The 18423-nt window shown below is 34.0% G+C and overlaps 1 protein-coding gene across 11 annotated transcripts in view; it reads right to left on the bottom strand.

Annotated features, from left to right (window-relative positions):
• Positions 1 to 18423, bottom strand: part of DPH6 (diphthamine biosynthesis 6) — a 195339-nt gene that overhangs the window by 82402 nt on the left and 94514 nt on the right. For all 11 annotated transcript variants that reach the window (XR_012022425.1, XR_012022424.1, XR_012022427.1 and 8 more), the window contains one exon: positions 16177 to 16295. Coding sequence is in view for 3 of the 11 variants with exons in the window: in XM_072808441.1 (XP_072664542.1) it covers positions 16177 to 16295 (119 nt within the window). In the remaining 8 variants the exon portion in view is untranslated. The remainder of the gene's footprint in view (positions 1 to 16176; positions 16296 to 18423) is intronic.

The following is an 18423-nucleotide window of genomic DNA, read 5'->3' on the forward strand; positions in this document are numbered from 1 at the left end:
ATAGAATCCATGTGAAAGAGAATTCATCAGAGGACACATCCTACAAACTTTATAATATAATCTTGCTCCAAGCAATTTTAATTGGCCCCTTAACTAAGATACAATAGTCTCACTTTCCAACCATGGGAAATACAGAATAATATTGGTTTTAAGGCACTAAACACAAATATCTGGTTGGATAGTATAGTTATCATATAGTCTTACTACTGAATAAATAAATAGAAAAAGATTTTTGGACTTACTTCCCAGGGGAGTTTTCAGTTAACCTTACATATTATCATGGAAGTTGTCTTAGTGTAAGCTGCCTGACACAGACACAAATGTTATTAGAGTGCTAACTTTTACAATGGCTACATTAAAAAAGATATTTATTTGTGAATATTGCATTCTGTGTATTTTTTATTTTTTATAGAATGGGGAGAATTGGAGCTAGAGATGAATGTAAAAAGATAGGTTTTAGAAATATAATATAGAACATATTTCTTAGAAGGCAAAATATTATACACATTAATACATAAGGTAGCTTTGGGATACACAGGATTTTAATTTATTAAAAAATTCAAAGCACTTGGCTGGCTCAGTTGGTTAAGCATCTGCCTTTGGTTTAGGTCATGATCTCAGGGTCCTGGATCAAGTCCCACATAGGGCTCCCTGCTCAGCAGGGAATCTGCTTTTCCCTCTAACCCTCCTCCCTGCTCATGATCTCTCTCTCTCTCTCTCTCTCATGCTCTTTCAAATAAATAAATAAAATCTTTTTAAAAAAATTCAAAGAACATATGCATACCAGCATGAAATAGTAATAAACATAGCTTACTTTTAGAACAGCCTGCCCTACCTAGATGGAAAAAAAAGTTAGCAATAAAATGAACAAAAATCAGCATTTATTTCCTCTGCTGTTATAATCTGTTACTACCCTTTACAGACTGTGCAAAGGCACTCTATTTAGAAATGGGTGGCTGCAGGACTGGCAGAATTTATATCTGAAACTTAAGGAAATATTATATCACATATACTCAGAATTTGATATTTAAACTTCTATTTATTTTCCTCTGAATTTAGAATAGTAGATAATTTACAATATATTTGGGAAATGTTAAAAGTCTCAACTTTCGATGTTTTAATACTTAAGTTATAAGTTTAAAAATTCTGTGTTAAAAAAAAAAATTCTGTGTTAAAGTATTTTGTATAAAGATAGAAATATATTTCTAATGGCAATTAAACTATACTTGAATGCACATTAGGTAACCCTTTTTTAACAAGATGATTATTTAAACAAAGTTCAGGTAAAAAAAATGACATGTTAACCATAGAAAATGAAAGAATAATGTAAATTGCTTCTAACCTTTACCATTCAGCATTATTTCCTAGGAAGGCTATTGCAATGAATGGTTTTAATTATGTCCATTATTATCCAAATGAATGACAGAAGAGCACAATGTGTAGAAGCAATAATTAATATGCCTTATCTTGGCTTATTTGGGCAGTTATTAAAGAGGAAATAGATTAATATGACACACCGGAATTACCTTAGGTGAGTATGTGTAAGAGTAGAACTCAGGAATTGGGAAGTTTGCACAATTAAAGCTCATGTTCTAATTAGTATGGGCATCTCTGAATGTTAAGCCAGAGGGGTAGAGTTTAAGAAGTATATGTTAAAAATCTGAGGGAAAAAAAGAAAAAGGTTATAGACCTTTAGGAGACGAGCGAAGGGCTTAAAAACTATCCAGGCTACTTGGAAGACAGATAAGGACACTGGGTCTGAGAGATGTATTTACTATGCCATTATCTGAAAGGTCAAAAGAGAAATCTATACATAGTTAAAAAAACAAACAAACAAAAACTACTAGAAATAGCTCCATACAGACATTTACAAACTGAAAGTATTTATTACTGAAAGTAATAAATACTGAAATAATAATACTAAAAGTATTTAGAACATTTTTAAACACTTAACATTTTTTCCTGAAGTACTAAAAATATATCATCAAAGAATGGGAGAATCTGAAAAATAAAGAGACAAAAGGTAACATGAGGACCAGACAGACAACATAAGTGGGTGGACCAAGTGCTGACTTTCTCCCCAACAATGAGGACTTGGAATGAAGACAGCAAGTAAGAAGATGGGAAGCAGCAGAGAAGTTTAATTCAGTTCTATTTGGCATTGACCTTGTCTGTACAGGATACTAGGGAAACGACTATTCCAAGGGCACTTTCTGAGAAAATCAGTGGGGCAGTAACAGAGAGCAATCTCCTAGGAGGAAATAATAGAGCAACTTGAGAAATCCCACAGCAATAAATCACCATGACCAGATGGTATTCAACTGAGAGTTTCTGAAGTAAATAAAGTGTGAAATGGCTGAGCTACAAAGAAGGATATGCAATGTATCTGGAAAACCAGAAACTGTTTTCAAATATTGCGACTTTGCTAATATGGTCGCCTTTCATTAAGAAAGAAAAAAACAATCAAATTAAGATTTATAGAATTACAGACCAGTGACTCTCCTGGTGATAATGGAGAAACTGATAGAGTCTAATTAAGAATAGCTTCCTTCAACATCAGGATAAGGTTAACCTGCTAAGGTCAAATCACCCACTGAGTCTATAAAGAGAACACTGTTTTTCTCCATCCTATTAAACTTATCTGGAAATGTCAATAAAATACTAGATAGAAGTAAACCAGTAATTTATTTGGGAATTACATGAAGCTTTTAACAAGGTCACATGAGACTATTGGGGAAAATAAATAAGCACAGTTTGGGAGGAGAGGCCACAAAAGAAACTTCTATCATTAATTGTAAAATTTGCTAAGTATTGAAAACAAAGTTTCAGGGACAATTTCTCTTTTCTTCCCTAACACTAAGTTACCTCTTCCAAAAGTACAGATCACCTTCAAACTCCAAAAAAAAACCAAACCAAACAAACAAAAAACTTCACTATAGACGAGAGAGAGAACAACAGAAGTGCTCCAAAATCAAGAAGAAACCAAGAGACCAAGAGAATGGCAAGATAAGCATGTAACAAAATTTATATGTATCCAATGAAATCTGAAAACCATTAACTGGGTTTAAGTTTCTCATCACTGTGCTCTCTATAAGCATCAGATTTAAAAAAAAAAAACTAACAAGTAGTAATGAGATGGGACTTTTATGTATTCACATGAGGGCTGTCGCCTTCAAAGTCATAGTCTTTGCACAGTATATGCTTATTCCAATAGTAATATGTATTTGTCATTAAACTATTTCTAAAATTTTCTCTACAGAATTGCCTTCAGAGCCAGTGGCATACTGTTCTGAAATTATCCAATGGTGGCAAAGCATGATTCATCCTTCAGCAGCAGAGCTAGAAGCCACTAGGGAAGGATAGCATTTACCCGCAAAAGCAACCTTTGGTTGTCCAATTCAACAACCTCTGGATTACCATCTTTGTTACTGTACAGCACAGAGGAGACATATTATATGGGTAAAGGCAAGGGTCATGCAACAGAGGCTTGAAGAAATCACACAAAGGCCTGGGGCTATTTTTTATGCCATTTTTGGAGAGCTCTCTAAATGTTAGAAAGTTCTCATACCAACCAAGACATGTTTCACCATGTAACTTCCACTTGCTCTTAGAATTGTCCTCTAGGCCACAAAAAGTACCAGCAGCCTCTCAAATATTGTTGAGTTGATACAAAAATCCCCATTCTCCTTGGCCCAATAATCTGCTGCCTTCACTTCAGGCTAAATATGTAGTTCCTTTAAATAGTCCTCCTATAGCACCACCACTGCTTGTCCTTTCATTGTTCTGGTCATTCTCCACTCACTGAACTATAGCTATTTCTGTGTCCCATTTTAATGCAATCTTTCCCTCTGTTTAAAAAAGCAATTTCTGTTCACTGTAGGAAATATAAAAAGCATTAGCAAAAAATTTATATTTTTCATGTTAACACTTTCTGGTGGTATCTTCCGCTAGTCCATAGTCATTTTTATTTTCATGTTTGGTTTTTTTATAAATACTTTTTGTATAGATATGAGATCCAATTATTTGTCCCACCTTTTTCTTACATTACTATAGCTATAAACTTCTTAAATGAAGATGCTACAATGAGACATAATATTGCACAGAGTTAACTCTGTTAATGCAACCCCTCAGATTTCTTTAGCTGCTTTGGCAGCCACAATGTGCCACTGACATATATGTAATATCATACAACCTCAAAGATTTTTCTCTCAAGTGCTAGTGTTAAGCAATATCTCACCTATCCTGTATTGTGGAGTTCGTTTTAGGGATTAACATTCAGAATTCTTTAAATTTACTCTTAATACACTTTACCTGGTCTGATTTAGTCCCCACTCCCATCCAATTAATATGAATTAGTATTCTGAATGTATCACGCAAAGTATTAGCAATCCCAAGAACCTCTGTGTCATCTACATATTTTATGAGCATGCCACCCAAGGGCTCATTCAAATAATTGTTTAAGGGAAGAAAAAAGGAGGATAAAGAAAGAGTGATATGGGCCTTCCTATATGTGATACTGACTTATTAACAACTTCATATTAGTTTTATTTAACTAAATATGAATTAACTATTACATCATTTGTTTTCATCTTACATTACTTATGTACATACATTTTACATACAAAATCTGATGTCTTTGAAAACTCTTAAAATAAATCAAATTTGAAATGTCAACAGAATTCAATATTGAAAAGATTTGTATAATGAAAAGAATCTATCCCAAATATGATTAATACTTTGCTAATGCTGTTTTATTTTAACTGTAAATTGGTGTGTAGTACTTATGAGTTAGGAGTGGTAAAAATCAAAACAGTGATTGAACAGGAGCTTGATCCTAGGAGATTGTGGACAGAAGAACTAAAACTAGTTTGTGAGAGGAAAAAGTGTGTGTGGGGCAGATTAATTTGTTAATGTGGATCTGTGCCTTGAAACAAAATTAACCTTGTTAATACATAAAGACTGGATTAAAATAGAAACGATATCTACTTGTTCAAATATACGTTGTTTAAGTGGACCTTGAACTTTTCCAGGCAAAGTACATAGAAAAAGGGGAACAAAGATGAAAGTTGTTTGAAGTCATGCTAATGCTAATGAATTAGGGACACAGACAGAATAATTGCGCAGCATCAGCTGCATTTGCTTCTCCTGACTAGAGTCTATTATTGGGTAATACATTCATTACTGTTTGGTTTATAAAGTACTACAGTTATTTACCTAAAAGATAAATAGATAACCTGTACTTTAACTTTTTTGCTACTTGATATGTTAAACAACCTTCATACTTTAAAAAAAAAAAATGCAATTATCGAAGCACAGCTGAATGGCCCCAGAGCACACAGGCTCCATTAAATTTGCTTACATCTAATTACTCCTGCCTGAGGCAGGTGAGAAATTTACTCTTATAAGATCTTTCTTTATCTGGTAGCCAAAAAATGAAATGAAAGGAAATCAGTGATTTTCAATCTAATTACTATCTAAAACTATCTAAAACTATTTGTAGCACTTGCTCTTTCAGACCCTATAAAGCTGGGTGTTGTGCAATAACCATTATAATTATGTTTTTAACTGCTTAAATACAAACATTTCCTCCTAGAAAAATTAGTGTAAATCATCATCAATGTCAACTATGAATTCAGTTCCTGTATCTTTCAAATTAAACATTTTAGGGTCATTTAAAAACATTGTTATTTAGAAACTGTGATACTGATTCAGTTCCCTAAAACATAACTTCATGTGATTTTAAATATCTTTTAAAAACCAAATAAAAATGTGAGATTAACAAGTACAGCATAAGAAGCCAAAAAGCTCCAAGATTCAATCAACCATAGTTCAGACACTGACTTTTCTGGACCTGTCAAAAACAGACAAATACATCTCCTCGCCATGATCAAGAGGCTTGAATTGTCTCGTCTGTATTCCATCTCTTGCATGGGAAACTTCCAGTGATTTTTTAGAGGTGGAGACAGAAAGAGAGGTGTACTGGACTGAATGTTGCAGTACACTTAATACAGCACCCACGCTTCTTTTTTGCCACACAGGAAAATGAAACAGCAAATGAAATGTATGAGAAAAGCTCACCTATTAAGTTTATTTGTTCATGTATGTCATTGCATATCAAAAGTCATTCATGATTACCCCCAGACACATCTAGCAGTAATAATGTGTGTAACACGTTAAGCTGATCAAAAAACCTTTTTAGATAGAGAGTCCCATTTTAGTAGGACAGATGCTAAAACATTTGTTTTACTGACAAGAAAATGGGAGCTGTGAAAATGAAGGTCCTGGATCTAAGTAGATTCTCTACACTGCAAGGCTAAGACATGATAAAATCAGGCACCAAAATGACATTTTGATTCTGAGTCCAGTATCCTTTCTTAAAGATCAAGTTAAACCATAATAAAATAAAAAGGTACTCCTTAAACTATAGCGCATAGGCAGCAATGTGCCACGGGCTATAACGGTTCATATTAACATGGCACATCTTTTTAGAACAATTTTATTACAAAAATTAGAGAAATAATACCTGAAACAATGGAATATAATGAGGATGAGCATTTTGATATTAGGCATACACTGAAAAGTCTAAGAGGTAGCACAACAGATTATTATTATAGGCAGAGAGTAGTCCTCAACCTTGGCTGCCCCTTAGACTCAATCACTTGGCAAACTTTTAAAAATACTAATACCTATGCCTCACCTCAGAACCACCAAATTAGACCATCTAATAAAGCTTTATTTACATATTCAGGTGGGGAAAAAAAAAACATATTCGGGTGGGGGGCCAGATTTAGCCTGCAAGTAGTAGTTGGAGGATCCTTGCAGTAGACTAGTATTATTTACTATTGGAATTCCCTGAGGAGCACTAAAAATTTACATGTGTATCAGTTCCATCCTCAGATATTCTAATAATTGGTCTGGGTTGCAGCTTGGGCACAGGATTTCTAAAAGGTCAATAGTTGATTCTGATGTGAAGCAAAAGTTAAAAACCGTTGTTCTAGAAACTTGACTTAGGTCCTTCACATATGCATCTATGGAAGCGGGGAGAAAAAGGAGGTAGAGATGTTCTTTATTTGGCTGTGGCATTCCCAAATGTACTGTCTCAGGCTGTCCTGTACAATATATAAATTAACTGCAAGAGTACCAGATCATGTAGTTCTGAAAATGTTCATATTCATCTCTATTATCAGCTTATAAACTAGTGCATATGAGATCCAACACATCAAATATATTTCTGAAAAAATATGGCAGGTCAGTTTGAATAAAAGACCAATCCTCTGTATCCCTGGAATCTAAACATCTCTAACAGGAAAATATTTCTGGCCTTTCTATGGGCCTAAGCCCTTAAATTACTTAAATTGATTAGGAAAAACTGAAAAGATGTTACTGCAGTTTTTATATCATTATTTAAAGAATAGGTTAAAGAATTCTATTGAAAAGATTAATGTAATCCCTCCCAGAAAAGAAAATATTAGAATTCTATATACAAAAACTAGAAAATAAAGAAAAAAGCAGTGAGTCATGAAAAATTGATGAAAAAACAGATAAAATTTAAAAACTTAGAAATAACTTATTATGTCATAAACTAGATTATAAAACATCCCCTTAAAATTTCCAAGAATTGAAATACTCCTGAGTGTGTTATATGAACAAAATGTGATTGAGCTAGATATTAATTACATAAATACAAAACTTTCATATTTGGAAATTAAGCAGTGCATGAAATTAAGCAATGCATTTCTAAATAACCTCTGGGTTAGAAAATAAATTTCAATACAGAGTAGAAAATACTTTGAACTAATTGGTAATGAAAATACAACTATAGCTGCAATTAAAGGAAAAATTATAGCTCAAACATAGCTACTAGAAAACAAGGGTGAAATTTAGTGTATATATAAGCATCAAGTAATTAGAAAGCATTTCATAACATATACAAATATTGAATCATGTTATACACTTGAAGCTAATATACTGTTGTTAATGTCAATTATATCTCAATTAAAAAAAAGAAGTTAGAAATGATGAACAGCAAATTAAACCCAAAAAGAGTATAAGGGGAGGAATAATAAAGATAGAAGAAATTATTAAAATAGGAAACCCATATGTAATATAGAAAAACAACAAAATCAAAAGGCTAATAACATTGATAAATCCCTAGAAGACGGATACAAGCAAGGAAAAGAAGTTAGCAACTGGAATGAAAAAGATGACATCACTTCTGATACTCTAGATGACAGGATGATGAGAAGACATTAGGAATTACTTTATACCTAGAATTTTCACAACTTAGAACAAATAGAAGAACTCTGGGAAAAACAAAATTTATCAAATTGAAATAAGAAATAGAAAATCCAAGCAATCTAACAAAGAAATTGAGTTTCTCCTTGATAACTTTCCTCAAAAGATAGCTCAATGTCCAGATGGCTTAAGCAATAAGTATTTCAAAACACTGAAGATAACATTAATACCAATCTTATGGAAAAACTTTCAGATAACAGAAAAAGAAGAAACAACCACAAAGGTTTATGAGGCAAGGGTAACCTTATTACCCACGCCTGTCATTACTAGGAAAAAAATTATAGATCAATCCCTCTTAGGAGCATATATGCAAAATTCCTTAAGAAAGTAATAGCAAACTGAATAAAATAATATATACATAAAAGACAATTAATTCATCACAAAATATTATATGGCAATAAAAAGAAATACTGATTCATGATATAATATAAATGAACCTTGAAAACATTATTCCAAGTGAAAGAATCAAGTCAGAAAAGACCGTATGTTGTAGGAGCCCATTCGTATGAAATAGGCAAATGTGTGAATATATAGAATAGGCAAATCTATAGATGCAAAGATATGAAGTAGCTTTGTAGGGCCTAGGACTAGATGTGAGGGGAAGGTTAGGGAAAAATGGAGAATGATTGCTAATGCATACAAGTTTCTCTTGGGCAGTACAAAAATGTTGTAAAATCTGATTACAGAGATAATTTCACAACCATGTGACTATACTAGAAAATACTGAATTGTACACTTTAAGTGTGTGGATTATATATGCTAATTATATCTCCAAAAACTGTTCAAAATAGTATACAGTATATAATAGCTTTATGCTCAGACCAAATAGATACAGAACTCAAAAAAGTGGTAGGGAAAATTCAGAAAAACATATATAAAAAATTCTTTTTAGCTATTCTCAACAATTATAAAAAAAAACAATTATATTGGTGGTAGTAGTTGCAGCATTGTTATTATGAGGTTGTTTCATATTTAAATTTTTAATATCTATATTTATTAATATGCTGAATGCTAACATGAGTTTCCTGGAGCAGAACGGATGATTACTAGTACTTACATACAGTAAGTAGATAATACCACTCTGGCTCTTCTCTGCCCCAGCTCTTATCTCAGGAACAAGATGATGAGAATTATTTTCAAGTAATTGCTTCTACAGAAGGTAAAGAATCCCAAAAAAATAAATCTGCATGTTTACTTTGGAAAAAAGAGACAGTTGTTCCCTCTCTCCTGAGCTTCCTTGAAAATGTAAAGGAAAAGACTTGTGTCCTCACACTTTACAATGTTAAAAAAAAAAAAAATCTTTCTAGGGGGAATAAACTAGTGTCTTCAGTTTTATAACCCAGAGGTCTCCAAGATCCTGGCCTCATTCCTTCATCCTTGAAATGCAAACATATACCTCCCGAGAATAAATCCCTCTGGAATTCTCACTGTTCAGTCATACATTAAATTTTAATGCTTATCTTTTAGCCTACATCCCAAGTTTCTGTAAAATTTGCTTAGAAAACCCTGTGCAGACATATTTAAAGAACAGAAGTAATGAAAAAGCACAGCAAATAAGGGAGAGATCCAGGACCATGAGAACAGCTTTCCAGGTCCTTCCCTGTTACAGTGGCTATACTCTGGTCCAGATTAGCATGTGAGGTCAATTAGAATCATATTAACATTCTCCATTTCTTGCCCAACAAAAACTACTCTCTCATGCACATTCATATTCACAGTGACTGCAGTGGTGACCAGAGATGACTGTTCAATAAATTATGGATTCCACATCTGGTTTGAGAATATAACTATAGTCCAAACATCACAGTACAGGCTTTAACAGTCATTGGATTTCAGATGTTATCATGCAAGATGTTCTCTTCAGGACAATATAGTGTTGTTCCTTTATCTGTCCAATCCCAACCAATCTACCATGCGAAAGACAAATCCCCTTTATATCTGCGGTACCTGGGCCATTACAAAACCAGCATAAAGGCCACACTGTCCAGTAATTCCCACCATAATCTAGACTAACCATAATATTTCTATAGTTAGCATCCTTAGCTTGGCATCTCATACTCCCAGTTACTGCTTTTAAAAACATCAACTTCCATAATAATTAGAATATTAATCAGTCTTTCCTGGGTAAAGATACAAGCCCTTTTCCTGTACTGTTGACTGATAATGATGTTCCATTAAAGTAAAATACTTTATTAGTCCAGTCATTTAAAGCTTAGTTGTCCCTCCAGGGCCATTTCTAGATGTAGCTAGTCTCCTGCAAGAGAGCTCCCTCTAGTGTCTCTATTTGGATTAGTAAGTCCTCTTCATCATGAGCTTTCAGGAACATTATTTTGGTCTGATGTGGTACCTCAAGATCAGTACCCCAAATCCCTACAGAATATGGGGCACAGAGGAGGCAAGAGCAACCAACCTACAAGATGGGTTATCACCATAGTAGATTAGTAATATTTGTGCAATTTATGAAAATGGTTTGCACACAAAAATAACGAAGTCCAATGAGGTTGTCAAGTGGTATACTATACCAAATATAGCTCTGCCTGGGTGTCCTATGTTTTCCATAAATGTATTTTGCATAACTCCACAAAGGAGTTATTAGTAATACTGATTCATTATATCTCCTCCAAATTGATCTTCCTCAAGGGTAGTGTTTCCTTAAATAAATTCTATTTTCATTGACATATTCTGTATTCGAAGGACTAGACCAAGCTATGGCAGGCAGTAGAAATCTGCTTTCCATTATACCTAGGTAAATGTCTTAGCAACATACTGTTTTGATTTATACCCACAAAGAGAGCAAAAGCTCTACTGTTCAGAATCTTACACCTATATGATTCATTAGTAATTATCGAGTCAGCAGAAACATGATCAGAATGGTTAACTATTGCCTTTAAATGAATAACTGAGTGGTAACTGTAATAAACTACCCTACATTGAATCATCAAGTGGCACTCTGTCATTTAGTTGCTCCAAATTATCAGGTGGAATCTTCCAGTAAAGCTCCTACAACATCAGCAACTTCCCTTCTATGCAAAAACAGGTCCCAAGTTTCTCTTAACATCGGCTAAGTAGTCAGCATCAGATTGGAGAGGGATACCTAAAATTTTCTAGCAAGGAAGTCTGGCACAGAGGTCACATGATTGCACCCCTCCATGGAATTGTAAGCCATTTATAGGTGCCTTACTACCTCTTCATAAGGCACCTTAATATCTCCTATGAAGAGATTGTTTTTTTTGCCTCAGTAAATACAAGGCCAGTATAAGCAGCAGCCTTGTTAAAACGTCTCCTTGGACTCAGTCTCAGGCTGATATTATAGAGTCTGAGAGATAAAGAATCATAGGACACATGGCCCTATGTTTACAGACAGCCCTTAATTTGCCTACACAGATGATGCTATGGCATAACCCTAAGAGTTTTTTAAGAATATATGCACTGTCAAACTTAGTGGTATTAATACTCTGTTTAGTGCACTTATAATACTTTCCTTTGGTACATACAACTTTAAAGTCAGCCCTGGGACCACCAGATCTAAGTAGATTCTCTACACTGCAAGGCTAAGACATGATAAAATCAGACAAAAGAAACTTCATGAAATAGGAAAAGCATACAGTTGTGTATTTGCACTGTGCCCCATGACCTCATTCTTACCTCCTAATCCCAGAAATCTTCCCAGTAGAGTCTTGACACTACTTCCTTTTATAGTCAATATTAGTACAAAATCATTTAATTGGTTAAGCTAACCCTTAAATCTTTTTTATTTTTTTAACCAGCCATTTTAATTAACTAATACATCAACTGCCCATTCCAATTTTCAGTGACACCAACTGCTCTGAAAGTGTTAATAAATACAGGATGTCCATGAAATATTTTTGTCCATTTCTTTGTATTTGTAGCAGTAAAATATATTTCTCTAATTTAATTCCTCTGTTGTCAAAGAGAGTACTTTGCCTGATTTCAGTATAATTACACATACTGAGACTCGTCCTATGATCCACAACAGGGTCTATCTTGTTGAATGGTCCATGTTTACTTGGAATGAATATGTATCTTGCTGTTAATGGATGGAGTGTTTTATAAGTGCCAAGTAGGTCAAATTGGTCGGTACTGTTATTCAAACTTCCTATATCCCTAATGATTTTCTGTCTACTTGGTTTAACTATTACTGAAAAGAGATGTTGAAAGCCCCATGTACAACTGTTGATTTCTCCATTTCTTCTTTATCAGTTTCATGTTGTACATCTTAACACTCTGTTATTAGTATATAAATCTTTAAATTGTTATGCTCTCATGAGCATAAAGTGACCTCTTTATCATGATGAAATGCCCCTTTTTATCCCTAATAATATTCATGTTCTAGGACTACTTTATCTATCTGATGTTAATATAAACAGTTCAGCTTTCTTTTAATTCATGTTACCATATCTCCATCCTTTTAGGTATAACCTATGTTTCTATAATTAAAGTACATTTCTTATAGGTAACATATAGTTGCTGGGCCTTAGTTTTTAGTTTTTTATTCAAATCTGAAAATCCCTCACTTTTGTTTGGAGGTGTTGAGATCATTTACATTTAGTGTAATTATTAGAATGATTAGGTCTAAATCTACCATCTTACTTTTCCTTTCTATTTGTCTCATTTGTTCTATGTTCTTTTTTTTTTACCCTTCATTGTCTTCTTTTGAATAATCTTACAGTATTCAATTCATGCTCCACTACTGGCCTGTTACCTACATGGTTTTATTTTTTAACAGTTACTTTAGGGTTGACATTTTGTATATTTAAGTTACCACAGTCTATTTCAAATAGTATTACAGGACATCATGTTAATTCAAGAATCTTACATACTATACTTTCCCCCTTCTGTTACAGTGCCATTCATGTGGAATTTAAGAGACAAAACAAATGAACAAAGGAAAAAAAAAAGAAATTAAAAGAAAAAACTCCTAACTAGAGAGGACAAATTGATGGTTATCAGAGGGGAGATGGGTGGGGGTAGAGGGTGGGATAAATAGATGAAGAGGATTAAGAGTACACTTTATTTTGATAAGCACTAAATACGCAGAGACTAGTTGTTGGAACTGTACACCTGAAACTAATAAAACACTATATGTTAACTTAAACATATATTTTTTTTAAATAGAAAAAATAGTTTAGGATTTTGTTATGGCACAAGTTATTTGTTAGATCAGGTTCATGGCCTTTAGTCTAAGACTCATGACTACTAAGGCGTTAGCTGTTTGAGGACTCTACTTGAGGTAAATCTCCATTTACTGACATGGAAAAAATCCCTAAGACATACTGTTGAGTAACAAAGTCAGGTTGTCAACCAATACACAGAATAACTACTCACATAATGTTTAAAAACCCATAAAGCAATTATAGTATTTCTACTCACACACAATACAGATACCAAAAAAGAAAGTGATCTAGAAAATTATCAATTATTACTCTGGTACATATCTCTGGGAAAGGGAGTGACTGGAGGGAGAGGAGAGCACAAGAAACACATGGAAACTTTATAAAAATTTAACATTATGTGGGGCTCCCTGGGTGGCTCAGTGATTTAGTGCCTGCCTTCAGCCCAGGGCGTGATCCTGGAGTCCTGGGATCGAGTCCCACATCGGGCTCCCTGCATGGAGCCTGCTTTTCCCTCTGCCTCTTTCTCTCTCTGTCTTTCATGAATAAATAAATTTTTTAAAAAATTAACATTATGTGGCAAGAATATATTTATGTAATACTCATAAAATTAAAAATAAATATTTCTAAAAGGCAGGATTGTTCTTGGGGATCCCTGGGTGACTCAGCGGTTTAGCACCTGCCTTTGGCCCAGGGTGTGATCCTGGAGTCCTGGGATCAAGTCCCACATTGGGCTCCCTGCGTGGAGCCTGCTTCTCCCTCTGCCTGTGTCTTTGCCTCTCTCTCGCTCTTTGTGTGTCTCGTGAATGAATAAAATCTTAAAAAAAAAAAGGCAGGATTGTTCTTAAAGAAAATGTGTACATCATTCTTCAAAATAAGTCTAAAAACCAGGAAGTTCTTAAAACACTAAGTTGTTAATGTGCAGATTTCACGAGTTCACTGATGCCCACAAGAGACCAGGTTACATGACACAATTGTGATACACATTTTTATTTGTTCATGTAGAATTGGCCCTTTTCTAAGACTACTCTATAATCTAATGGGCCACAAAACTTTGCTGAACTCCTCTCCCTATGGAAAGATACTGCTGTCCCACTTTTGGATTAAAACCCATTCTGAAAATTTTAAATGGGTGGGGAAGAGAGCTTGGAAACCTATTTCACATCATTTACATGTTTTTGTGTCCTTAGAAATAATGTTCCACTCCATAAACTATTCTTTAACACTGTTCTCAAGAATAAGTTTTATCTTTGCACACCTTTACATAATCAACAGAAACTATGTCTTATAAATATTAAAATCACATCTATACTTTTCTTTGAAATGCACTAGACAAATTAGCTCAGTTTTATACTTTATCCAAAAGTATAATACAGGTAAACAACATCTCTAATCCCTCCACAGAGTCACATACACTTCCACAGAGACAAATGAAAAGACATACAGAATCAGTTACACTGTAATACAGGTGTTGGCAAGGTTATATCTCATGGCTCTGTCTTTCTAATGAGGTAGGTTCTCTTTGGATTCTAATCCATTCCGTTCTCCAGCAGTAAAAGTGACAGAATGTGTACTGTCCAGTGAGGTGTCACATAAAATCATTATAGAACTGGGCAATCTCAGAAAATTCAAAAGAGAGAGCAACAGATAAAACAAGAGAGCATACTCTGTGTAGATTTATATAGAAACTCATAGGACAAATATATCTATAGTGAGAACTTCAATCATAAGCGTTGCTGAGCAACCTTTTCTCAAAAATGAGAATACCGCACCTTGATCTTTCTCTTGTTAACAGCTGAGGAGATCAAGTTCTTTATAGAACACTTTCCAATAAAGACAACATCTCATCTTCAACAAGGAGAGAGCAGCTTGGTATTTACCAGGGAGAAATATTATGGGATCTTTCTTTTAATATTGCTTAAAATGTAAATTTGTCTTTAAAATCTTCCACAGCTTGAGACCTTGTTATTTCAGAGATCAGCAATGTAAACTTGCAAATGAAGTACATGATTTAGGCTTTGAGAAACCTGAGGCTCCAGGGCATTTACTGTAATAGGCTCGTGAAATAAATGCATTGAGCTTAAACCCTATGTTTTCTTGAAAGTGAATATAATTATAAAAATTCAAAATAACAAATTAAATGTGTTCGTATGTAATATCCATATTGGAATCACATTACCACCTGCCTGTTATGTCTATGCTAACTGATCAAATGGCATTCTCTCAAATATAATTTTCTTACCATCCTCAGCAAAAACCTACCACTTTATTTCTGACACCCCAAAGTCTATAATTCTATTTTAGCATATTCAAAATATGTTTGAAAAATATATGAAAAACATCATGTTATGCCAAATACAGATTTTAAGAAGCTTCAAAAAAAAAAAAAAAGAAAAAGAGAAAGAAAGAAAGAAAGAAAGAAAGAAAGAAAGAAAGAAATCAACCTATTTTTCCTATTTCCTATGAACCTAGGTTCCAAATTCATAAAAAGAACTTAAATCGAAGGACCATAATATAATAACAATTTTAGAGGTAGTTACACATTTAAAAAAGAAAATGATGAGGCGCACTTGTAATCCCTTTGGTAAATGGTCAAAAATCCATCTTCCACTTCCCCCTACTCAAATTGTTCAGTAATGACTCCACATTTTTACATTCTAAATTATTCCTCCTTTTCTGTTGTAACTGTTTATTAGTGAACACAGATTATCTGTGTGGTAACAGCTCCCTTGAAAGTCTGGCTACGTACCCAAAGCTGCTACTTTGATGATGATTGCTTGAATGTTAGATGATATCATCTCTCGGAGCAAATCTTCCTGGTTTCTTTGCCAAAGGTAAGCTAAAGGCTGGAGATTAAGCCTTTTACACCTATAAAATAAAAAGAAAAAAGAATCAGATGATATCTTGATATTCTATACTTGGATCCACAGCAATTACTTTGATTTTAAACATAATGCTTCTCTCAAGGATTTTAGCATTTAAAATGCTTTAAAAAACATGTTTTGCATAATGAAGTTTATATATACAACATAAACATATTTAATTTCCAGAGGCTATGCATAAACAGATAAAAATGAAATCTCCAGGCAGATTACAAATATTAATTTTAGTAAGACTCTAAGTTTAGAAATCTATGCTAAAAAGCTTCCAAATGTCGATGGATGATTATTCTTGTTCTTAGAACTTCCTTGGGTATTAAAATTGTGAAGCATATGCAAAACAGGCAAATCAATTTATCCTAATAAAATGATAATATAGTGATTAAATTTATACCACCTATGGTTACATGAACTACTGTTCTCTATTAACTTTCACCTGTTTAAAAAGAATTTGACTATAAGTGAAAAATTATAAGAAAAACAAAAAGTATAATATATTGAGCATCAAATATGCTTTAGGCATTGTATTACATATTTTACATTACGGTGCAGTAGCAAGAATATAGGTTTTGTAATCAAGATTTGGATTTGAAGCCCCCTCTGGCTTTCACTAGCTGCATGACTTTGACAGGTCAACTAAACTCTAAGTCTTTAGTTTCCTAGTTCATAAATAGGAACAAAAATATTTCCTTTCAAAGTTCTTGAGAAGATTAAGACTTTAGAAAGTGAAGTCATTCTTTACTCCTTTTTGTTCCCCTCACATTTCTCACCCAGTCTATCATAACACAGAACACAATCATTCCTCACTCATACCACTGCTAACACCCATGTCTGTGCCACCATTATCTTTCTTTCATGTTGGTATCCCCCTAACTTCTTTCCTGCTTCTATCCTTGCCCCCCCCTTTTAAAGATTTTATTTATTTATTCATGAAAGACACAGAGAGAGAAAGGCAAAGACATAGGCAGAGGGAGAAGCAGGCTCCAGGCAGGGAGCCTGATGTGGGAATCGATACCCCAAACTGGGATCATGCCAAAGGCAGACACTCAACTGCTGAGCCACCAGGCATCCCAGATTTTTTTTAATTGAAAAAATATGATTTCCTCCTATCTTTATTATAAAATTCTTGGCTGTTGCTTAGCCATAATCTTTTGACTATTTCTAGACTTAAGTCAAGCTTTTTTGCTTATTTAAATTCTTTAAGAATTCAAAATATCATGGTTCAAATATACTTCCTCTGTAACTCACTACTGCATTTGAGCTTGTGACATTTATTAAATACTTTATATCTTGAGTATACACTGATGCAATACAAACTACAAATAGAAAACAGACTAATTCAAAACTGAGTTTTCAAACCAAAGGACTCCCAATAACACTGCTTCAAAATTTTCAAGAGTAAAATCATTGGAGATATGCTTTATGCTATAAAATCTGAGCATTTTAACTATGTATTGAAGTGTACCTGAGACTGTTTTAAGAAAAATCTTGCCTCTATCTATGGGTATGCTCTGGGCCTTCTCCCATATAGATATAAGCCAGCCTCCTAATCAGGAGCACAATACATTTGGCTTTTAATTTTCATAAATAAATGTCAGCTCCACCTACAGTTTGGCTACCCATTAAACCATGTGGGCTTGAACTTATTAAAAAACAGATTTGTAAACTAAATAATTCTCAGAGAATATGACCTAAAACTTGATGAAAATAGTATTTCTAACATATGGTTTAAGGGATATGCAATCCATCTCCATCTGTAGATCAGTCGTTCTCAAATGTAGGCAAGCAGAATGTAAAGAAATCTTTTCCAAACTACACATATGACCTCTCCTACTTCTACCTCCACTCTCCCTTCTCCAGAGATACTGATACCCTCCCAAATATGAGAGCATCATATTCCCCATCATTTAATTATGCTTTGTCCTTTATTTCATTTATTTAAAAAAATTTGGATTTAAAAAAGTTTTGGGGATCCCTGGGTGGCCCAGTGGTTTGGGGCCTGCCTTTGGCCCAGGGCATGATCCTGGAGTCCAGGATCGAGTCCCGTGCCGGGCTCCTTGCATGGAGTCTGCTTCTCCAACTCTGCCTGTGTCTCTGCCTCTCTCTCTCTCACTTTG

Source organism: Canis lupus, chromosome 32, assembly GCF_048164855.1.
Source record: "Canis lupus baileyi chromosome 32, mCanLup2.hap1, whole genome shotgun sequence".
Taxonomy (NCBI): domain Eukaryota; kingdom Metazoa; phylum Chordata; class Mammalia; order Carnivora; family Canidae; genus Canis; species Canis lupus.